This window comes from Hyaena hyaena, unplaced genomic scaffold (genome assembly GCF_003009895.1).
Source record: "Hyaena hyaena isolate Hyena2069 unplaced genomic scaffold, ASM300989v1 scaffold_678, whole genome shotgun sequence".
Classification (NCBI taxonomy): Eukaryota; Metazoa; Chordata; class Mammalia; order Carnivora; family Hyaenidae; genus Hyaena; species Hyaena hyaena.
This window is the reverse complement of record NW_024081305.1, coordinates 285,501-310,668: the sequence shown is the minus strand read 5'-3', so window position 1 is coordinate 310,668 and position 25,168 is coordinate 285,501. Positions and strand designations below refer to the sequence as shown.

The window sequence follows — 25,168 nt, the reverse complement described above, 5'->3', positions numbered from 1 at the left end:
TCTAGAAATCCCAATCATAATAGTGCCTCATCCAAACATTCTATTTCATTGGTTCCTCCTTTGACATGTCATTCACTAAAAGATTCTAACCATTTTGAGACTATCCTATAAGTATCATCTTTCTAAGGAATAGAAACTATAGTTTGTTACCAAAACATGTTCCTTGGAACATGACTATACCCCAGATTTGCTCTGTAATATTACTTTGAAGGAATAACTTGTATACAGTTGGTATGATAACCTTGCAGCTCTGACAGTATTAATGTAAGTAGTATGCTTTTTGTCAAGAAGTAATCTGGCTTTCTAAAAGGCAGTTAGAGCCATTTTTCCTAGGTAGTTTGATTGACTCCCAATAAAAGCAGCAGTGAACCTATGACACAGGAAGTAAAAGGTTTAAGTTTTAGAGGAAGTAGTAAGTACCCCTGAGTACAAAGTATTTTGTTTTCTCCCTATTCAGGGAGGTATGAGGATAATCCCCAACCAGTATGCCCCTGATTCTCTATAATCTGTGTGTTGCCTGTAATTGGTTTGCTATATGTTGAAACCTCTTCCAGGGGGAACAAGTTCTCATCTTAGATACAGACTATTCCTTTTAGCAAGAAGTAGTTATTTTGCAAAATAGTATTGGTCATAAGGAAAGCCATGCAGGAGACAATGGATTGATTTTATCAATCCTGTTCTGTTGATCTTCACTTTATAGTAAGTTGTTGGTAAGTAGCGTTAGATTGGTAAGTGGCCAGTTTATACTCAGTGCTTTATATATAAAAATAGGCTCCCTCCCTTAGGATATCCTGTATACCAGGTAGAAGATACTTAATCATATCACCTTACAAATCTCTTGTAAACTTACTTCCTACCAGCAAATGCTGGCAAAACAGGGAAAGGAAGATATAGCTGCTACCCAGTCAGAAGTGAAGCAAATAGAGCAAAGGGCACACCAGCTTCAATGTCTTGGACTTCTAAGCCTTCAGTGCCTTTGAGTGTGCCCTCTGATAAAAATAGGTCACTTTCCAAGGTACCACAGTTTTCCAAGGTATGGACTTCATGTAATTATCACTAACATTTAGTAGTTTGATTAAGAAACTAAGAAACCCATAGCAAAAACAAAAAACACTGCTCTCATGTGCATATTCTTTTTCTTCCTTATTAACATACAATGTAGAGTCAAACAAACATTTAATGAATTCAGTGGTATGCAGTGAAGAGACAGGTTTCAAGAGCAATACCATTTCTCAGTTGTTTTTAAGGTAGTTAGAGTTTGTCAGTTTTACTCTTTGCCTGCCAACTCCAGAAAATTGTCTCCATTTTTCTTTTCATGGTCTTCATAGGAAGACTTACGACTAAAAGGTAATCCATTTTAGAAAGAAACTTGGCTCTGTAGTTGTCATGTAGTAATAAAACCCACACTAACTCCTCTACGATGGTAGGACTTCATGTAGGGCTCCATGTTACTGGACAAGTAATAAGCCTATGTTTCTTCTAAGGCTAGGCGAGTTGATAGGATAGAGTGTGCTTAAAAACTCTGCCCCTAAATTCAATATTACCCGTGTAATAAGCATGCTGCAAGTAAATAAAACATTTGGGAGATGAAAGTTTTATATTTGGGCACATTTCATACATGGTATCCATAATTCACTCACATATGGATTTTTCTTTTTTAAGCAAGTGAAGAAAGGCATCTTACCATCTTGATAAGGATTTGGAAAGCTTGCGTGTGTGTGTGTGTGTGTGTGTGTGTGTGTGTGCGCGCGCGCGCGCGCATGTTAGTGTCTGAGGATGTACTACTAACTCTTCTGTTAGGTTAACTTCTCTATATACATAGAATTTAAATGCGTATTAATACTTTGTTTTGAGGAAAAACTCCCACAGTTTATTTAGTACTCCACTGCCCAGGGAAAAAAGGTAGGTCAGTGTTGTGGTTGTCTCCAGAGCAATTTTACAGTTCCTAATTGCTAAGAGCCTTTAGGTGAGATATAGCTGTGTCCTGGGGCTGTCCTGAGTTTCTTACTGATGCTGTCACATCTTTGCTTCCAGGAGCACTTGTGAAATTTACAAGAGTTTGGTTTAGATGATTCATTGCTACAGAAATTTGCATCTTAAAGGAAGTCTGAAACAATACCAAGTCTTAACGGAATATTGACAATTCCTGTGAGGCCTTGGAGCCAATGAACTGAGTCAGGAAACCTGAGATCTAGGTCACGTGACCTTGAACAAGTCAAGTCTCCTCTCTGGCACCTGATCTGTATAAAGTTCATGTCCTCATCTGCAAAATAAAGAGGGTGACTTGGTAATACTTCCTTCCAGCTTAAAGTACTTTGATTCTTTGTCAGGATCTATTCTGTGATATATCTAAATCCATGTGTAATGAGTTATGTTTATAGTATTCCATTGCATTTATGAATTAGGATTCTAAAATTCAACTTCTCATGTCTAAATTCTTTAATTTGTTCATAGGGTAATACTAATTTTTCCACTTTAAAGTCTTTTTTCACAGGCTTTTCTATTCTGAAACTTTAACAAGCTGCAAAGCATGAAAACGTACAGCTTATTCTGTAATAGAACTCATTTATATTTTAGCTTTTCTTTATAATCATGTGAACCTTCCAGAAGGCTGATTTGGAGAAAGCTGGTATAAGTCTGTAGAATTCAAAATGAACTCTTATTTATAAAAAATACGTTAGTATAGAAATCTTTTGTTTGTTGTACTGTAGTGAGTTTCCAAAACAAACATTCAGAGTATAAATTTGTTGCTGAAAGGCATTAAGAAAAAGCAAGAAAATCATTTAAAAATAATTTATGCAATTTTATTTTGCTCATGCTTTGAGACTGCAAACTTTATTTTTAAATAATGCTTTTTCAAATTACAAAACTAGCACATGCATATTATATAAAATAGAGAAATGTAAGGAAATATAAAGAAGAAAACTAAAATACCTCTTAACACCATCATTTACAGATAATCATATATTTTTTGTTGATGAATTTCTTTTTCAGTCATTTTTGTGTTATGTAAATAGCTTTTCAAAGAAGCATCTACCACATATATAGTTTTAGATTTGATATCATTCATATGCTCTTTGAAAACATGATTTTTAATGACTAAATCCATTTTAAGGAATATACATATAATTTAGTACCCAGTCCCCTGCAGCTGGACATTTAGGTTGGCAACTGTATCTCTTTTGGGTCCTGACTTGATAACTGGCTAGATTGCCAGTTTGTAGACAGATACAGGATGGTGAAAGAGAGAATACTATTTTGAAAAGCAGTTATAAAATTAATCACAAGTAGGGTTTTTTGTAATATTACATAACTGTATTTTGGGTAACATTTTTTGTTAGAAAATTAATAGTTACACATTGTAAGCTTTTAGAAAACATAAGGTGTAAAAAATAAAATATTTCCATTCATAAATAATGCTGAAAATATTTGGATACATTTACTTTTAGTGTTTCTATCTATGTATCTGTATAATTTTTAACATAATTAGAATAACATATATATGATTTTATAACCTGCCTTTTTTGCAACATTTTTTATGTCATTAAGTACTCTGAAAATGTGATTTTTAATGGCTTTCTTCAGATAATTTATTTAACTATTATTACTTTATTAAACATTTAAATCTTCCCAGTTTTGCCCTACTAAATAGTACTGACAATGACCATCTTTGTACTTGCTTTTTGTCTTAAGAATAATGATACGTTTGACCATATTACCACCACCTCCCTCCAGAAAGTTGAATTGATCCACATCACTAACAGTGGCCTTGAGCATATACTGCCCCTGTCACCAGAGCCTGCCTCCCATGCATACTATAATCATCTTTTTGGGGAGGGGAAATCGGCCTTGTTTTGCCTGTTCAGTTGGTGTGAAAGCAGGGTTTTATTTTTGTCTACTAAACTTCTCTGATTACTAGTGAAGCTAAACATTTTACATGATTTTTCATGTTTGGTGTTTATTTTTTCCTTTAGCCATTTTTCTGTTGTGTATTCGTGTTTTCTTACTGACTTGTATATTAATTCCTTGGAATGAGATTGTTAACCCCTTTCTGCTATATATTTGCATTTATTTGTAATTTATTTTTCATGTAAATGTAGGTAAATCTATTGCTGTGTTCTTGTGTAGCTGTCTCCATCATTTGTTTCCTTGTTCAGATGCTTTCTTCTAGTTTTTATTTATTCACTTGTTTATTTATTTTTAAATGATTTCACTTTTATATTTAACCCTAATATTATTGGGTCTGTAAATTGAGGCTCTAATTTGGCCTTATTTTCCAGATACCTGATTTTCCTTTTCTCCTTAAATTTAAGATTCTTTCTTTCTTTTGTTCTTTCTTGGGTGGCTTTGGTGAGTCAGTTAAGCATCTGACTCTTGTCTCAGTTTCTGATCAGTCATGATCTCAGTTTTGGCTCAGGTCATGATCTCAGTTTCTTGAATTCAAGCCCCACATTGGGCTCTGCGTTGACATTGCTGAGTCTGCTTGGGATTCTCCACCTCTCTGCCCCTCTTCTACTCTTGCTCTCAAAAAAGATCCTTTCTTGCATATAAATTTATTATATTTGTTGGTTCTATTGATCTCTGTAAGTCTTGAATCACAGTTTTGATTATTATAATTTTATAATTTCACAGTATTTGACAATATAGGGCCCATTCATTACTCTTTATTTTCAAAATGTTCTTATCCATTTATATCTGGTTTTCCAGGTGAACACTGAAATCATAATTGTTGACTCCTACCACACTCACCAAGAAAAAGAAGAAAAAAATATGTGTTTTAATTTAAGTGCATTAAACTTTTAATTCATTTTGGAAGAAATGACATTGTCATGTTATTCATTTTTTTTAAACATTTATTTATTTTTGATAGAACACAAGGGCGGGGATGAGGAGAAGAGAGAGAGGAGACACAGAATCTGAAGGAGGCTCCAGGCTCTGAGCTGTCAGTACAGAGCCTGACATGGGGCTCGAACCCACATACCATGAGACCATGATCTGAGGTGAAGTCAGTCAACCAACCGACTGAGCCACCCAGGCGCTCCTCATTATTCATTTTTATCTAGCAATATGTTATATGCCTCTCCATTTCTTACATCTTTTTTATACCTCAACAAAGTGAGTAAAATATATTTTAGTTTTTTATGTGGTTTCTGTATTTTTCTTGTTGGCTATTTTTATGTTTCTCATTTCTCTTGCTCTCTTAAATAGATGCTTTTTTCTGTTAGATTGTGTCAAACTGGTTATTAACTGATACATGGGGAAGTTTTGATATTTTTGTCTATTTAGTGCCCAACCATCTAATTATTTCTGAGGCATTTTCAATTTATCCCTTGGCTTTCTTGATACAGCATAATATGCCAATGATAATTTTGTGGCCCTTCTTCCCAGTTTGTTTCTTAATTTTGTTTCATGTCTTATTCTACAGACTAGGACTTTCAGAAAAACATTAAATTGTGACCAGAGAAAAAATTGGGCTCTCTACCTTGTTTCTGATGTAATGTGGATGCTGCTAACATTTTATCATCTTATTATTAATATTTTCCTAATATTTTATTGTGAAAATGTTTAAACATACAAAGTTGAAAAAATTTTATATAGTTACCACCTAGATTCTACCAGTAACAGTTCACTATACTTATTTTATTACATATCTTGTAGCAGATTTTTTAATTATCCGTAATCTTGGTTATATTACAGAAGTAGTTATTAGTACTTAGTGTCCCAAGATTTTTCAAAATCAGCACTGCAGTAATTGCTGAAGAGGCAAGTCAATATGGCAGTATCGTAGCCGTATTTATTATCAAGAAGTGCCCAATCTAAAACCTTAATAAAGCTTTGAAACAGAAGCTTATGAAAACTGTTCCACTGAAGGACAGTATTAAGCATCAGAAGAAGGGTCATAGTCTAAATTGGATTACAAAAAGAAAAAGAATTGAAGCTTGAATGTTTCAGTATTTGACCAAACTTTCTAGAGAAGAGAAAATCTTTGTTTAGCTGATAGGTGTGTTTCTATTGTGAAATAAAGTCCATTAAACTGTGATAGTTGAATCACATTAGCCTTTAAGGCCATTCTTTTTATGACTCTTTTTCCCCAATGTATTAGTCTCCCAGGCTGACCTAACAAATTTCTATACACTGGGTGGCTTAAAACAGCAGATGTGTACTCTTGCACAGTTCTAGAGGCCAGAATCTGAACTCAAGGCACCAGCAGAGTTGGTTTCTCCTGGAAGCTCTGAGGGGGAAACACTTCCACGCCTCTCTTTACCTCCTCTGTCCTTGACTTGCACAGGCATCCTCCCAGCATCTGCTTCACATTTCCACACTTGTCTTCCCTGTGTCTGTGTTCTCCTCATTTTCTTCTAAGGATGCTCGTGGTGGTTTTAGGGCCTAGTGTGAGCTCATCTCGATCCTTACTATAATTACATCTGCAAAGACCCTATTTCCTAATAAGATTGCTTTCTGTGGTTCTAGACCAACATGAATTTTTAGGGGACACTGTTCAACTCACTGCACCCAGCGGTGTCCTAGCAAGCAGTCGTAGAAAGAGCATCAGCTCAGAACAAAAGTTTGGCTCTGATCCTTGCCAGTTCTGTAATTTTGGGAGAGCTTGTCATCTATAAGCTTGTCATTGTCTCTGTTTCTCAAATGAGTATGTTGAACAGTGCATAATCTTTCAGGGTCCCTAATTGTCCTAAAGTCTACATTAAATAGTGAAGAATCATATGCATAAACTAGTTTCTAGCTCTACTCCTCTTGTTTTTCTTTGGTCCCTGACTGTTTCTCAGGGGTACTTTAAAGTCTGATTAGTATCAGAGGGACTTTGACATCTTTGGATACAATACAGAATATCACTATCCTGGTTTGTACATGAACGTAAACTAAGGGGGTTTCCTTTAGGCCTTTTTGGTTCAACAAAAGATAGCTGCTGCACTTGAAGGTTTTCACATTTCTTTCATCTCAGTCTTCAGTCTGCTGTTTAAAGACAAACAAAAATAAAATTTAGAAATTTTTTGTTGCCAAAGATCATGTAACACATAGATGATTTCAAGTAGGAGATGGGACAGTTGGGTTCCAGAGTGCTTTAGTTTCATGTCATTCTCTTTCCTGCCTACTGCTCAGTAATCTTACTTCATGGTGAAGAAATGCACACTGGATTGTAGATAGTGGGCAGTGTCTGCCAGTCCTGAAACCTTATTTTGAATTACTAAAATGGTGAGGTTTAAATATCTCTCCAGGACACATAGTTCACATAAAGGCACAGAGGGAGAAGTTCATTTACATGCCATTATCCCTTCCTTAAAGAGTCCTTCCCCATCTTTTCTATATGCTCAACAAGATACAAAAGGAGGAATTTTCTGGCTTCAATTTTTATAGACTTCAGTGTTATTGAAATGAAAGTGCTTCAAGGACATTTCCATTTGTTACCAGCTTATGGTTTCTCATCTCATGTAAATTATTTTGCCACTTTTCATTTTAATTCTTTGCTGTCATTGTCTGGCAAACCGATCATTTGATTTCTCTCTGTGAAGATATTCACTGATTACTCAGCTGACAATGTCCTTTGTCTATAAAAGTGTAGTGCCCTTAGGATTTATTTTATTACTTTTTTATTACTACCTGTAGATTTCTGTTTACATTTCTTTCCCTTTTTTGTCTTGGAAATGTCTAGGACTGTAAAATATTCTTACTTGGGATAGAAGTATGTTTGAACTCCAGAGTTCCAGTTTAGGAACAAATCTCTTTTAGAGTCTCAGAGCCAAATTCTCCTACATTTTGTCTACTTGGTAGCAGTAGAAATATCTATTTCTTTGACATAATCTAAAGGTTAAAATGTTTGAAAGTGAATGATAAATAGGGCGTCCTATTCCTAAGGCTATTTTTTTTGTGTATGGGGATAGAGGTGCCTAAATGCAGGAGGTGAGGCTGTTTTGAATTATTCCCATTTTGAAATGTTACTTGAATCTCACCTTTCCTCCATGCCTGAGCCTACTGCAGACCTTCTCCTCAGCTGTTGCCACACTGTCTTCTGCCTCTAGTATCACCAGATATTGCCCTACAAAAATAAATCTGATCATATAATACCCCTGAAAAACCTTCATTCCCAGTTGCCTAAAAAGTAACTGCAAACTCTGTCATATTAAAATCTGGACCCAGTGTTTTTTTCAGTTTGATCCCCAACTACCCCATCTTAGGTACAATATACTCCAGCCACACTCCTTCCCATTTTCAGAACATTTTAAGCTCTTCATGACTCCCTTTCTTTGTATATGTTGTTTCCTCTGCCTTGTATTAATTCACTTTACCCACCCTCCCTGCTCTTTAAGACCCTGCACAAATGTTGGTTCCTCTTTGTTCCCATATACTATATATGTACCACCAATATACTCCATTCTTTTTTTTTTTTTTTTTAAGTTTATGTATTTTGAGAGAAACCAGTCATGAGCTAGAGAGGGACAGAGAGGGAATGAATCCCAATCAGGTTTCGCATGTCAGCATGTTGGCCAATGCAGGGCTCAAACTTAGGAACTGTGAGATCATGACCTAAGCCAAAATAGAGCCCCACCCAAGTGCCCCAATATAGTCCATTCTATAATATTGTATAATATGTTTTATTACATACACCCGTATGTTCTGATTCATCTTTACCACCATTTAGCCAATCACCTGCCATAAAGGAGGACTTAATCAACATTTTTTTTGGGTGCCTGAATGATTATTTCCAAAATGAAAGTAATTAGGCCTATTTCCCAACTTCACCGATAATCTATTGGTTATATATAGTTCAGAAATAAACACTATACTGATAAAACTTTATTCAGTTTTAGTCTAAAACCTGAGTGTACCTAGATAAGATAGTGTATAATATGGTGAAGTCTCAGTAGCTTTCTCCTGAAAGATATTCTTGGTTTTATTAAAAGCCTTAACTGAAGGGGCACCTGGGTGGCTCAGTCAGTTAAGCATTGGACTCTTGGTTTCTGCTCAGGTCATAGTCTCACGATTTAGGAGTTTGAGTCTCATGTTGGACATCCCACTGATTGTGCAGAGCCTACTTGGGATTCTCTCTCTCCCCCTCTGTCTTCCTCTTCCCTGAGTGCTCATACACTCTCTCTCTTTCAAAATAAATGAACTTTTAAAAATTATGGGGAAAAAAGCCTTAACTGGAACCACTATTCTATGTTTTACTATTTACTTTGTTTCCTTCTTTTATTCATTTATTCCCTGATTATTTGTTCAACCATCTATTGATCAAACAGTTGCTTACTGCATTTCTGTTATGTGCCAAGCAGATTCTCTGGGCTTAGAGAGTTCCATCTTCTTTGATGCTTCTTTTTTTCTGAGCAATTAACATGCTCTCTTTACAGAGCACATATGAAAAAGATTAGGGCATTTTGACACTAAATTCAGATAAGTCAATAATGTGATGTGGTTGCAGAGTGACTATATATTTTCTAAAGTGAGATACTTTGGGGAAGTGAATTTGTTAATCATCCAAGGTAATAGCACTGTCTCAGGCAAACCCAAGATCTCCCTATATATAACCCCTATAGTCTAATCAGATTGCATTGCTAGTTGCCTTGTTTTCCAAGCATATCTCAAGTTTTTATGCCTTTATATCTTTGTCTTTACTATTAACTTTGGCCTTTCTTCTCCAGTGCCTGGAGTCTGTGCCTTCGTCAAAAGCCTGCCCAGTCCAGTGAGTTTTCAGTCTAGTCCATAGAAACATCTATTCTGAATTTATTTAGCACATCATTTATAGCCTTATTTAGCAGCTAGGTGTATTCTGGTTTGTCTGTTACTGTTTTGACTATTGTTTTGACTCCTTCTACTATTTAACTTTTTTAATATATTCCTCCTCAGCTGAACCACATGTTCTGAAGATCAGGGATTATATTTGAACTAACATTCATTGCTCAAGTACAGAGCCTTACTCACAGTCATGTAATACATTTTTGTTGAATATTTTATTTCCAGGCCTACCTTTGACTTTCCTAAAATCTCTTCCACTTTATGTTGGTATTGTGTATTTGTTCCTACTACAAAAAAAAAAAAAAAAGTAAAGAGATTTGCAATGAATATTTTTAATTATTACATCTTAAACTTACATATTTAGTGCTTGGTTCGGCAGCACATATAATAAACTTACATTGAAGTATATTATTTTATCATTTAGATTATATTGTCTCTCTTGAATTCATATTTTTTAAATATTGAAACACCACAGAAAGACAAAAAGATGAAAGTGGTATTCAGTAGTCTGGTGTACACACCTCCAGCTATAGTAGTACATTGTACTGAAAATTTATATTTTCAATAGGCCTACATTTCTAGTTATAAAAATAATAGAGCCTTAACATAGAAGAAATAACTAATTGTCAGGCTTAAAGATTTAAAACTGTAGTGAATTCTTATATTCTTTGATTTGGAAGAAGTTACTTGTTTTCACTCTGATCATCTTAGTTTTCTATCATTAGATCCTAAAAATACACAGTAAAAATGATTTTTAACACTTTTTTACTCATTAAGTCATATATGCCATTAAATTTTTTTTAATGTTTTTTTATTTCTGAGAGAGAGAGAGACAGTGTGAGCAGGGGAGGGTCAGAGAGAGAGGGAGACACAGAATCTGAAGCAGGCTCTAGGCTCTGAGCTAGCTGTCAGCACAGAGCCTGACGCGGGGCTCAAACCCACGAACCATGAGATCATGACCTGAGCTGAAGTAGGATGCTTAACCGACTGAGCCACCCAGGCGCCCCCATATATGCCGTTAATAACTGCAAATTTTAACTTAGCTTTCAAATATACTGTGGCTTTGTTCTACTATCATTAGAATAGGAGTCACAATCCTAATACTTTCTGGCTGATCTAAATATACTTTCCAAACATAAATTGTTTGTGGAATATATTAATCATTAAACTAGTATTTAATCGTTTCAGCGTTTTCCCAAGAAGTTCTTTTATTAAAAATCTATAAAAATATCATGTGTTCATTTCAGAAATTCAGCTGAGAAGTATATAAAACAGAATGTGAACACCAGTCTTTATTACCACTAGTATTTTCCTGTTTTCTGTCCATCCCCAGTATTCTTGCTCTCAAGAGATAATCATCTTTAGTATTTTTCTTTGAGACACTCTTGCAATAATTCTATAACTCTTGATTTTCACAGTTCATTTACAGTAGTATTTATTTCTTTTGGAAACTCCTGTATCGGGTTGAGGGTGACTTTACTTTATTCATCATTATTGACTTGTCAGTGCGGTCTTCAGTGGGGAGTGCATATAAGGATAAATCAGACTTTTTCCTCAGGTGGCTATCAACATAGTCAGGGATAGATGTATACAGTGATAACTATAATACAAGATAAAAAAATGTAAGAGAGGGACAGATGGAGTGCTGTGGGATTCATGGACTGATATTTACCTTTGACTTACCTTTGACTTACCTTTGACTGGCCAAGAGCTGATACTTGAACTATATCCTGAAAGACAAGATTTGGGCTAGGGGGAGGCAAAAAGCAAATATACTGGCAGGAGAAAGGTACAGAGGTACTAGGAGTTCACACAGTTATTCCATTTTCCTCGACTGTAGAATGCATCTATGATAGTAGCAGCAGATAAAGAAGGTAAGGTAGTTTGGGGGAGAACTCAGAACACCTCTATAATCCTTAAAAATTTTTAACAGAATAGTGCCATGACTAGAGATGTACACTAGGAATATTAAGCAGACATTATAGGGTGTGTAGAGTCAGTTACTGGCTTTGCAGTAATTTGGAAAAAGAGTTGCCATAATGAGGCATAGTGGCCCTAGAGCTGCTGCTGAAGTAGGACCTGTAGGTCTGAACCACTCCGTCAAGTCTGAGAAGGCCTTGGTTGCAAGGCGCACCTTTATTTTGGGTACTGTGAGGGGGAACAGAAAAAACCACTGCCAGTTATTCTTAGACATCACCAATTATTACATATATCCTGATTTTAGAAATTATAATAATAAATCTACATCATAAAGTCAGTGAAATAGAGTAATTGCATAAGTACAGGGAAAAGATTGGGCACGCAGGAAAGAGCTGAGCAAATGAAAGAAAGGAGGATGAGATCTAAGTGGAAAAGCAGACCTTGAAGAGAAGAATGGATCTTCCTCTACCATGAGATAAAGAAATGAACAAGCAGTGACTCAGAGAAGTTTAGAAGTTAAGAAGCTTAAAACATTAAGCAAACCTACATTAAATAACCTCCATCTTGGTAAAAGAGGAGGCAGGGTCATCTCTAAGAAGAATGACAGTGGTGGGTTTGAACAGGCTTGGGACTTAAGAGTGAAAACGTTTCAGGTAAGTGGGGCCTGAAAGATGGAATATTAAAAACAGAAAGGACTGAAAGAGTTCCCATCAGAAATGAGGGGCCCAGTTACGGTTGAAAAGCACAGATTTATAAAGAAACCAATTGGCCCTATTTTATGACTTTGTCCAGGCACACTTGGTACCGTGAGAGAAGGATGGACAAAAACTTGTGGAAGGTGCTTTCTGCAGGGTAGGAGATTGGCTGGACAGGTATGGTGGAAGGACAGAGAAGCTAAATAAGTTTCTCCTAAGGGGTATTGTTGATTTGGCTCACCATGAAGTTCAGGCTAAGAAATAAATAAAAGGTGAGGCCAGAAGAAGAATAGATTAACAGATTTTTTTTAAGTTGTGGGTCAGTGTTTTAAGGGAATTCAAGGGGCACCTGGGTGGCTCAGTCAACTGAGCGTCTGACTCTTGTTTCATCCGGGTCATGATCCCATTGCCCCACCCCCACCCCTGTATCAGGCTCCTCGATAGGCATGGAGCCTACCTGGGATTCTCTCTCTTTCTTTCTCTTTCTCCCTCTCTGCCCCTCTCCTCCACTCATGTACACACACTCTCTCTCTCAAAATAAATAGATAAATAAAAACTTTATTTTAAAAAGGATTTGAGGGGCACTTGGGTGGCTTAGTTGGTTAAGCATCCGATTTCAACTCTGGTCATGATCTCATAGTCTGTGATTCTGAGCCTGGCATCAGGTCTGGCATGCTGACAGTTCAGAGGCTGGAACCTGCTTCAGATCCTTTTTCTCCCTCTCTCTCTGTCCCTCTTTTGCTTGTACTCTGTCTCTCTCTCTCTAAAAACAAACATTTAAAAAAAGGATTTGAGAGTATAAAGAAGGTGAAGGAAAAATTATTTTGAAGAGGAGGAGAAGGTAAGTAGAAAGTTGATTGGGGAATTTCAGAATTAAGATGATGGTTGAATTCAGAAGGTTGAGTCTGGAATATATGTAATCTTTCTAAAACACAGATGGAGTATGTCTCTATGTGGCTTGAAAACCTCTATTTCAAGATGACATCTTTACTACTGATAAGAATAGACAAAGCTCATCACAAGCTGACCCCATCCTACTTTTCTAAGCTAAGGTCTCATTTCTTCCCGTGAACCCCACAGTCCAACCACACTGAATTCTTCTCTGTGGTCACAATCCTCAACTTTTATCTACCTTTTGCTTTTACACATACTATTCCCCTTGCATTAAATGCTCTTCTTCCTTTTCTTTGCCTTGCAAACGCCTGCCCATCTTCAAGACCTAACTCAAGACCGCACTTCCTCTGCCACTTCCTTCTGGATGCCCACACACCACAGTGAGCACACTTCCATCTGTGCACCAGCATTACTCCCTTCAGACATCCTATGGAATTTGGCCACAAGTATATTGATTTTTATGTCTCTATCCAGTAGACTGTAAACTCCTTGAAGTCAGAAACTATCTAATTCTCTTTACCCACAGTGCAAGCATACAGTGTTAGATACTTAATATCTGCTTTTGTTGTCTTTGTTGAATTTTAAATAAAGAAGCTAATCCAGTGCTTCTCCAACATTAATTAGCATTCACATCACCTGGAGATCTTGTTAAAATTCAGATTCTGATTCAGTCTAAAGTGGGGTCTGGGATCCTACCTTTCTAACAAGCTCCCAGTTGATGCCAGTGCTGCTGGCTCCTGAAAGTAATTCAGTGTTTTAGCACAGGTGGAGTAAAGGTAAAGGTCCAGTGAGAGTGTGGGAGTGGGGCAGTTATGGTGACAGTCACTCAGTATGAACACTAGAAAATCATGTAGGAAGAGATGCTTAAATCATAGAATCAAGCAGACTGCTGTGGAAGATGGTTGACAGGACTGGTATGATCTAGTTCTATGACTTAATGTTTTTGAAAAGGAAAGGCTTTCCAGTCATGGCAGCTGTGTCGGGACTGCAGCAAAGGATGTGTTTGCTCCATGGAGATGGTGGGGGTGGGAGGTGGGGTCAGAAGTCAGGTTTGGGGCCTCACAAGAAGGGTCTGCGGCCTCCCGTGTTTATTCCTGGTGAATGGCACATCCACTGGAGGGTGACAGAATGGAAAAGCTGCATTCAGGGAAGGGAGGCCCCTGAAGAGGGGAGGTTTAGAACCTTGACAAGGGATCATTTCCTGATCATAAATTTACGGATTCAAAGTATGAAGATCTTTCTTAAAATCATAGATGACAATAAAAGTAGCATTAATAAGCATTCTCTTCCCACATAGAGTCTCACAGGTCTGATAATCCTAAAGAGAAGTTCAGTAAACCTAATTTCTTTTAAGTACTGTTGTACAGAAGTAATATGTGCTTTTGTAACATGAAAAAAGACAAAAATATTTAAACCTCCTCCACTAATCCCCTTCCCTGACAATGAAGTAATTGATTTTTACACCTTGATGTTTACTCTTCCAAGTGTTTATCCGTGCAAATTTATGTACACATAGACTGGATTTTTTCAAATTCCATAATGGCATTTTCCACGCATACTATTCTGCAGATTGTTATTCTCACTTAAGAATGTTGTAAACATCCCTCCAGGTCAGTGGATACAGCTTCTAACTTATTTTTTCCTAGTCATTTTTAAATAGCTGTGTATAAATATAGATGTCCTGTAATTTGTTCTGCCATTCTCCCATTGATGCACAATTTGGTACTTTTAAATTTTTACTGCTGCAACCAATACGACACACACAAAAAAAGTCTTACTGTTACTAGCACCTCCATAACAGAACTCTGTGATTTCAGCCAACCGTATGTATACAAGTAACTTTTATATCAAGAACATCTTTAAGTGAAGCAAAGCAGTAGCTAGCCTGCACTAATATAGTAGCCACTAGTCACATTTAGCTATTTAAATTTAAATTTGCTAAAATTAAATCAGATTAAAAATTCTCTTCCTCAGTCACATCAGCCTCCCCCTTTCAGCTGCTAAGTGGCCACATGTGAGTTGTGGCTACCCTACTGGATAGTAAAGAACAGACCATTTCCATCCTCACAGAAAACTCCATTGGACAGCCTGGACTAGACGCTGTAATGCCACATCATAAAGAAGAACGTAATTTTTCAGTGGGTTAGCGTTTTAATGAGAGTACATTTTTTAAAGTACAAACTCTGTGTCTTAATTGGTTGCCCCTGCAGTTACTTCAATGAGAATCAATACCCAGATGAAGCAAAGAGAGAAGAAATTGCAAATGCTTGCAATGCGGTTATACAGAAGCCAGGTAAGGCGGCAAGCTGCCACTTAACTCGATGGTGGAGCTCTCGGCTTCAGGTTATCATTTGGGACAAGAATCTTCTTTTTACTCATTGCAGCCGGATGCCCTAGACTCCATCCTCACCATCCTCCTGTGCAGTCACTGCCCTGTTCGAGTGGTACTTCTCTGGGGTGTAATTATGGTGGTCCAGATCAGGTGTTCACATGGAAGGCTGCAAAACACTGTCCCTGCTTAAGATAGGAGGCCTTGAAATTATAAAGACTCTATAGATGTCTTCAAAAATAGAGCATACTGTATAAATTCCAAAATAATTTTAAAGTTTGGAATATTTAAGCAAGGCTTGTAAATAAATGAAAAGATTTTTCTTTACAAGTGTTATATAATTCTGTATTCCTGTTTGAAGAAACAGTTCTTATTGGAGTTGGCTTCTTTCTCTTTCCTGCGTTGGAATGAGTTCTACATAACTAGGGAAAAGAGGATAGTTCCATTCTAAAGTCCTATTGTTCCCATGCAAGTCAACGGAGCCGCTTAAAGACACCTAATGACTTTTCTACCATGTGTTAAAATGTTATTCCACGTTTTATGGTTTTTGTTACCAGAAACCATTTTCAGTTAGATGATCAATTGATCTTCATTTGGCCAGTTAATTTGATTGGCCTAAAGGCTGTAAATATAAAAGTGTCAATGTTTTATCATAATTAAACTGTAATTTATTCTCCTTTACCTGGAAGCCTGACTTCTAGCAATCTAGACCCTATAGACACATCTCCAGTGACACCTATACCCTTACCTCACACCAGCCACAATCCCACCACAGAAGCTGTGCAGGAACTCAAAACCTTCCTGGAAAACACTTCACCCTGTGTCATCAGCGCCTTAACCTGTTTTCTGGCTTCTGCACCCATCGTGGATTAAAAGCTAAAATAGATAAGAACAGGGGAGGAGGAAAAAGTGCAGGTGGACCCTTGTTGGCAAGCTTGGTGTTAATCCTTACAGTGTAAGAAGTCATATTTGACGGCATAGAAGATAATAAATTTAAAATGCAACCTGAATTGTGCTGTGTGTTCTAGCATAGTTACAAAATGGATGGTCAGAGTCAAGAAAACATGGACAGTAATTATTCTTCTGCCTTAAGACAGCAGGAAACTAGTTTATATAAGGCCGTAAAGATTTAAGTAAACTTCAGCTCCCTGGAAACTTGATGAAGAGTAACACACTCATCTAGAATAATGCTAGTTGAAGGAAGCTTCCATGTACTATCATTTGAACTTTGAGCTCTAGAGCTTGACTTTGTGGAATTCATTAATTTTGTATTTAGTATTGGAATTCTTTAGTATTGTGTGGCTTTCTCAAATATTTTGTTATTGCTATTTCTGTATTTATTTAGTGTTTATTCATACACTACTAATTTAAGTACATACATAGCACTAAAAAAAAATCCCTTGTATCTGTTGTTCTGGCAATAAATGCAATCAAAAGAACTTTTCAAAAGGAAAAGCATTATTCCTTAAAACTAGTCTCAGATACAGACTATCAGAATTTTATTGCATGTATTCACAGGCAAAAAACTGTCAGATCTGGAACGAGTTACCTCCCTGAAAGTATATAATTGGTTTGCTAACAGACGGAAGGAGATCAAGAGGAGAGCCAATATTGGTAATGTATCAGAGAGGCTGCTTTCTCTTTTGAAGCAGTCCTAGACATCGGGTTTTTGTTTTTGGGTTTTGGGTTTTTTTTTAAGTACCTTCAGTTTAGAACTGCAGGTCTTAATAATCCTAACTTTTAAGCCTAACAAGAATTGTCCTTATGTTTTTCTTTGTGTTTTTTTAAGAGTTAGTATTATTTGCACTATTTGTATTATACTAATAATGACATCGTTCTTAATGTTCTAGAATCAAGAATTAGACATGGCCCCTGACCAATTACTCCTGTGCCACATAGTAAAGATACTTGTTAAGATCTTGAGAGAGAGAGTGAGACCCTGAGCTGCTTTGTTGTTGGTGGGCTGTGATGTGATAGGATTAATAGAACTGGAATGAAAAAGTCTTATAGGGAACATAGCAAAACACAGATTTTTTTTTTAAATTTTTTTACAAATAGTTTATTGTCAAATTAGTTTCCACATAACACTCAGTGCTCATCCCCACAAGTGCCCTCCTCCATGCCCATCCCCCCTCCCCCCCACATCCATCAGTCCTCAGTTTTTGTCAGCATTCAAGAGTCTCTCATGGTTTGCCTCTCTCCCTTTCCCCCACCATTTCCCCCCTTCTTCTCCCCCTTGTTCCTCCGTCAAGTTCCTCCTAATCCTCCTATACGACAAAACACAGATTTTTTAAGAACATTTCAGAAATGTGAATTAATGAGATTGGGGTGGGGCATTGGTTTTGCACTTCAAAAATTATTTCAATTCTAAACTTACTCCTTCCCTGTAAGTACAATTCTCAAACACTTTACAGAACCCCAGGACAGGAGGGCTGTTTAATTAGTTGGTAAGTATTTATGAAGCACCTAACAGTCATCTGGTCAGATGTGGTATGTGTAGTGGCAGGGGCTCCAGAACAGCCACTGTGTTCCTCCCCTGGCCTGTGTGCAGTGGAATTCTATATGTCTGCAATTTAAAAGAACCAAAATGTAGAGGAATCTAGGTTCTTGTTTAATCACATTCTGATTTTCTCAGCACAAAGATTAATTCAGTGTTTTGGCTATTACACTAATGTAACAGATAATTTAGGGATCTATTTGCTTTTTTCGAAGAAGCAGCAATCCTGGAGAGTCATGGGATAGATGTACAGAGTCCAGGAGGCCATTCCAATAGTGATGATGTTGATGGAAATGACTACTCAGAACAGGTGAGCAGCTGAGCAGAGGTTCTTGGTTCTTGGATAGTATGACAACTCAATTCTGTGGGTGTGTTTTGTACGGGGTGGGGGAGAGGAGACAATCTAATGTCCCTCCACTCTGCTCATGTGTGTAATTAGATTTTCATGTAATTTGAAAGGAATGTGGTATAAGATTCAGTTGTCCTGTAAAATTTCTGAGAACCTGTTATTCACCCACATGGATTTATTGTCATACAACAGGATACTTGGCAAGTACGCAATGGGGAGGAGGAGGAGGGAAGAAGTTCAGAGGGAGGCAGAGAAGCAGAGAAGGTAGAAGAAGAGAGGAGGATCTGATCCAAACAAGCAAGTTACACCATCCACCACACACACACTCAATGTTTGAGAATACTAAGGGCTACTGGGTAGCTGTAATCCATGCCTAAACCTGTACCAATGCAGCACACAGTGGAAGGTCCCGCCCACCACGGCCCCATTGCAGTGAGAACCCTCATGCCCGGATGAGTGGTTCTTCCCGAGTCTCTGGCACATTGACACACACATCCTCTCATAAATGCATGTCTTCTCACCTCACCCTGACTTAGTCTTCATTGCTTGGGGGAAAAATATATATTTAATTGTAGCCACTGGATGGAATAATTCAGTAACTAAGAATGTGGGAATTTTCCCCCCACATATCTGTTGACAAGATTTCATTAAAATTTTTGTAGGATTTAAAATTAATTTCTGTTTGGAATATGAAAAGAATGTATGCTGTCTTCTGGACCCCAGGAGAAAACTTTTGCTCTTTTCTCTAGTGTATATATACCTCTTCCTCGCCCCCTCAGCCAGTTCTGATATAATAGTCCACTTACATTCTTCCTTCTGCCAACCATTTTGCAGCCTCTGTTTACCAGCTTGAGCGCAGACACTGCAGGAATGCACAAACTCCACATGAGCCCCTTTTAAACTCTGCAGACCACTTTGTGGAAATGAGAATGAAACAGTGAGGCCCATAATTCACAGGGGTTAACTTTTTTCTTTTTAGGATTCCAAATCATAGCTCCATATTTTACTCAAGAAAATACTCTGACTTTCTAATTGGAAACATTCCTGTTATTTTTCAATCTACCAATGTACGTGGGTCACTTCCACTTTTTTTTCCCAGATGCCCTAAGGGCAGCCACATACCATGATTTTTTCCTGCCCCCCACCAAGGAGCTTACCCTTTCCAAAGCTTTTTGATGCAGAGTTCCCCTAAAGACATGACAGGTGAGAAACTTACCCTTATTGGTAACACCATCTTCAGTGCCTGACAAACATCCCGCGGTGCCAGTTTCCTTCACAGCTTTGTTGTTTAACACACTGAGCTGTGCATGGACAGAGAGCTTCCCGCTCACCCTAAAGACACCTGCCTCTTCCCTGGTACAGCTGTCTTCCAGCAGGAGAGCACCACACGCTTTTGCCTATAGCCATTTCCGGCAGTTATACTTCCGTCCTGTTGTAATCGAGAGTTTATTGGGTCTCCTGTTCTTTTATAAAAATACATTTTTATCCATAAGATGTTGGTGTCTGTGGTTTAGTCTGGTTTTCTCAGCTCAGTAGAAAGATACCATGAGCTCTGATAATCTGTATGAGTACTAGCTCAAATGATCAAGTTTGATTATCCTCACCAGCGATCTTCCTAATAGAAGGAAAAAATCCTCAGCAAGAAAAAACATTTTGGTGCTTTTTATTTGTTGAATCATGGAAATGTCAACTGGAAGTCTGGACCTATTTCCATTCAGTGTCTACTTAAATACATTTCACTTCTACTGTCACGAGCCCCTCCCCCACTGTGTCCTCCCACGAATGTTCTGCCTCCCCTTGCCCTCAGCATGCCTTTCTGTGAGTTGGAGAATTTTAACCAATCCACTAATAACACTTGTTTCTTATTTCTGCATGTCTAGGATGACAGCACTAGCCATAGTGACCACCAAGACCCCATCTCATTAGCCGTGGAAATGGCAGCAGTCAACCACACTATCTTGGCCTTGGCCCGGCAAGGAGCCAACGAAATCAAGACAGAGGCCCTGGATGACGACTGATCAGGGAGGGTTGAACATGAGAAGTTAACTTAGTTTAGACGTAGCACCTTAGCAGACTTTCCTCGGTCCTTAACATGTGTTCTTACAGTATAACTTGCAGTTTCTTGTATGTCAGTTAGCCGTTAGGGTCTTGTTCTGTGAAGATGGCATGGTGCCCTCAGCCTTTGCATATACTCTCTCAGTATTAATTCCCAGTAAACTTCCCTTTCCCAGCCCCTGAGGCTAGAATATCTTGCTGCTCTGTCTTAGCATTCCAAGAAAGTGCTTCCAGGTATCTAGATAGCCCTCAGTTCTCAAATACTAGGCTACGTGTAAAACCTTGGGTACCTTTAGATTCTTGTAACACTAGTCTGTACCCTTTTCCTTCCCCAAGACTGATAGGATGCAAGCTGAGGTAGTGTGGCCCAGGATTGACAGACACCATTAGGGAGTATCTGCAGAGTAAAAGGAACACTAGAATTCCCACTCAGCGTGGGAATCATTGATTTCCAGCTACAATAAGCCGTGCCTCATAATAGTCACACCGTGGCTACATTATACTTCTTTGGGTGCTGTGGAAAAATGTGGAGTGTCCATGGAAACACTTGATCTTAGATTTTGGTTGATGTTAACATGCCTGACACAGATATCCTTTCCTCTCACAAGCTGTGTGACTTAGTAGATAAAATACTGCCTTCTGCCTTTGGGACCATGATTCAAACACACAAAAAACAAAAGTCATATAAAAAAAAAAAAAAAAACCCAGAAACCCAGCTTGAGAGCATTGGAAAAAACAAAACAAAACAAAACAAAACAAAACATGAGCTGAATGTCTAATGGATGTTAAGTCCAGTTCTCAGAACCACTGTACATTACGTGGCACAGGTGTGTGCCTGCCTGGAAAAGTGCTGGAGGTCATCATGGACGCCGCTTTGCCTCCTGTTTGTGTCCCTTTTCCCTGCTACCAAAAAAAAAAGTCTTTCAAGGATGGAGCTAAGGTCACAAATGAGTGAATGAACTTCCAGTCTTTGTATCCATTAATTGAAGTCCCTTCAATATGAGAGGTTGATAGAGGACTTTATAGTGGGATTATGCTGACTGACTATCACAATTGCAAATACTTTCCTAAATAGGAGCAGAAAAAAGCAGGGGACAATTGCCACTTACGTGGTGTGTCTTCGAGATACAACGTGATGTGACTGCTTTGGTGTTCTCTTTACTCTGTCCTTGTAGAGGTGTGAAAAGCTATATTGCTACAGGCAATTTATTTAATAATTGGAAGCCATATTGATAATGGATGTGGTAATATTTGTAAAGTTTAATCTACTTTAAGCGGCAGTAACTAATGGAATTTTTTTCCTTGATCACATATGTAGCACTTTTGTTACTTTTTAAAGATATTTATATTTGATAAATCTTTTTTTCGTTTTGAGAACTCAAAATACCAAACAGTGAACTTGCGTTATAAAGTCACCCTGTGATCACCTTGTCATCTAGTAGCAAAATGATGAACTATTCATGCATCAAAGAAAATTACATCTGCTGGCCTTGTATGAAAATGATCTCTTGGCATCCGATTAAATGACACACTGTCACTGTGGGGAAGAGGAAACAGCCTTCAATGTAGCGGTGTAGGGTAAGTCTGAGGGAGGCATTACTGCTGTGTATTTTCTGCCTCATTCCATCTCCTTTCTGTGCACAGTAGAGCCTTGTTTAAAGGGGGATTTGGGGCTGGGTGTTAACTGTCTTTTCGCCCATTACCTGAAAAATGATGTCTGAGATGGAAGGAAGGTGCCATTTCCTTACCTCTTCACCCCCACTCCCCCACCAGATGTATTCAACCTAAAACCATTGAGATGAGAGGGAGACTGACCTTCTTTGTTTTTCCTTTTCTCATTAGTGAGATAGTGAATACGCACCAGTTTTTAGCTGGTCTAACTCCATTTAAGGCATGTGCTGATGAGGTCTTCTCCCTGTCCATCCGGCATACGCCAGTGTGTGGAAGCCTTTAGAGGGCATGAAAATGCCACCTTATATGGGTCTGTGACTTTAAAGAGCTAACGGCAGGGACTGGGCCTGCTCTTGTCTGTGGATTTCAGGCAGAAAATGTATATACTTCTTTCAGCCTCCAAGAATTGGAGTAAAATGGGATAGTCTTTTCTGTTTTACTGTATTACTTGAACCAACAAATTCAAGAGTAGCATTCGTTATTCTCAGGAATGATCCCCCTGCTCATTTTCTTTCTTGGTGTGTTTGACTTTTTATTTCAATTAGGAGATTATGTTATCTTTATTTCCTTTTATATTACTTAGAAAAAACTAACATATTGTATCTTTCCATTCCGGTGAAATTTTGTCTGCTTATTCTCAGTTGAATCAGAAAGAAAAGAAGAGAGGAAAATATACTGTCTGACAAGCCACATCCATGATTTATTGTAAGGAGATTATTATAATTGATAGCTTCTTTATGACGAGATTGCTAGTATCATTTGTTCTTGCTGGTCTTTTTAAAGAAACAGACTGAAACTGTTAAGACAGCTGCAGTTTCTAAAGAAATACAGTGATTGCCAAGAGAAGAGCTAAAAGGTTTCATTGTTTTAAGGCCTTAAGGAAGGAAAAAAAGCTTCAGAGAATAAAGGAGGAGTCAGTATCCATGAAAGCAGTAGTGGGCCCTATCTGGCAACGTGGAAATAGAGCACATGTCTCCCAATGCAGGATAGCCTCATATCGGGTTCAGGAGGAAGGAATCTTTCATCCGGAATTCTTCTTTTAATTGAAGAAGACTGCTGGTCTGCCCTTAAGACCTGCTGCCTTACATATAACTTTTGCTTTTTCACCAAGAGCAAAAATGTAGTTCTTTGGGGCCTAGATTTAAATCTGCCATTGTTTTTTTGTTTTTGTTTTTGTACCCAGGTTCAATTCTGCTGTCTGTCCAGGCTACCTTAGTTCTCATAATGGCACACGGAGTCGCCACTGTCTAATTTGTAGTGTCTTTGGATAGTGAATTTTTTTTCTTAAGCTTTTTCAGGTTTGGTGGTATTTAAATAGAAACCCTAAACTGCTGTCTTACTGTAGGGAAAAGAGCCAGACTTAGAAAAAAAAAAATCCCATTCTATGATTTTGGGTTGATCTGCCTCTCTTCTCTTACTCCATACTGTACATACTTCAGGCCCCAGAGAACTGTTTCAGGACTGCTCTTCCCTAGTGAGGAAGACAAAATAAAAGGGTGGGGTGGGAACCTTGTCAGCAGTTCTTACAAAAACTTGTCTGTTATTTTTTTGAAAGACACTTCCATTGAATTACTATAGTCACATGAGTAAACTTCCTACTCTTCTTACAACACAGGCTTACAAAGAGACCTTTTAAAGATGGGCCATCCGAATGAGATTTCTGATTTGCTTTGATAACCCTAATGTGAGGTGAAGGCCAGGGAGAGCAATACAGTACACTCTTAGCTGAGACCTTCTTGTGCCAGTCAATACCAAATTGACACTTTGGTTTATTTCAGGTTTATTTCAGCAAAGCTTATATGTGTTGAGTACCCCTTAGGGCAACTTTCTTCAGAGTCTCAGCCCTTTAAGTGGTTGAAGAGTGTGGTTACCTTCCACCTACCTACGGAATCTGTACAGTTCCACACACTGTCCTTGGGTGGGCAGTCCCTCCCCACACATTCTCCTGTTCCTTCCCAGGAAGAAAGTTCCTGGAACAGGAAGACTCCTTTAAGGACCTTTCACTGTAGCTCAGTAGAGGTGACCACCTTAAAAGATAGGAGTGGGGAAGCAGCCACTCACCACCAGTGAAGTGTGTAAATCCAGTACTCCGGTTCCTGGTGGATTCATGATGGTGGTCAGTCCAGTGACCGACAGTACTGCTGTTGGGGCCAGATATCCACATATATTTTTACCTCAACGAGGACAGCTCATGAAGAGCTCACTCATACACTTGTTTCAGTTCTTTACAAACTTCTCTCCTGGATTCTAGCCAGGATTCTAGGCACCAAGTGTAAATAGATTATTTCATCAGGAATCTCCAGTCATGTCCCCTCCATCTGTGAACAGCTCCTCTTCCATTTGCCCCTGGGCTGCAATGCTAAGGCCTCATCTTGAGCTGACATCTTTGCTGGGATTTTTATCTTTCACAGAAGGCAGAGCATGTGGGTGTGGTCTGCCTCTTCACACAAACACTCCTTTCTGTCTTGCAGGCCATCTTTTTGACCAGCTACTTATTCCACTGACCAGCTACATTATCTCTGCCCATAACAGTGGAAATAATCCCTTTTTCATACACAGTCCTCCCATCCCTGTCCTAAAAATGTGAACTTCAAGTCCTTACTCTCTTGGTCCTAAGAAGGGTTTGGGTAGAAGCAGTCTTCCCATTTAACTTGTAGCTCTGCCTCTTAAAATTGCTTTTTGTCTTTTTTTGTTCAGAGAACAACCAGAGTATTTTTTCCCCAGTGAGTCTCAACAGATTCTTAGGCAATAATTTTTCTTGTTATTGATGATCTTGTGCTCAGTAGCACTCTACACTGAATAGTCCTGACCCTTCATGTTGTGCGTTGGTTTTCTGTGTTAATCTCTGTCCGTGATTTAAATCTTAGGTCAGAGTGGTGATAGATTTTGTCATTTTATTGTTGTGATTATTAGTAATGTTTTACTACTGTATTCACTGGGGCTGCATTGAGACCAGCCAAATCCATTTATAGCTTTACTGAGCCGGTTTTGTTTGTCAGGATTTCCCAAGT

The 25,168-nt window shown here is 38.2% G+C and overlaps 1 protein-coding gene across 7 annotated transcripts in view; it reads left to right on the top strand.

Annotated features, from left to right (window-relative positions):
• The window catches only part of HMBOX1 (homeobox containing 1), a 180,307-nt gene extending 159,665 nt beyond the window's left edge, over positions 1-20,642 (top strand). For 4 of the 7 annotated variants that reach the window (XM_039217175.1, XM_039217174.1, XM_039217177.1 and 1 more), the window contains 4 exons: positions 15,467-15,549; positions 17,104-17,199; positions 18,298-18,392; positions 20,312-20,642. In XM_039217175.1, the coding sequence (XP_039073106.1) occupies positions 15,467-15,549; positions 17,104-17,199; positions 18,298-18,392; positions 20,312-20,449 (412 nt within the window). In that variant the 3' untranslated portion in view covers positions 20,450-20,642. Of the gene's footprint in view, positions 1-15,466; positions 15,550-17,103; positions 17,200-18,297; positions 18,393-18,623; positions 18,720-20,311 lie in introns of those variants that run through there. The other 3 variants (XM_039217181.1, XM_039217176.1, XM_039217179.1) reach the window with 3 other exon arrangements.
• Positions 20,643-25,168: the final 4,526 nt, after the last annotated feature.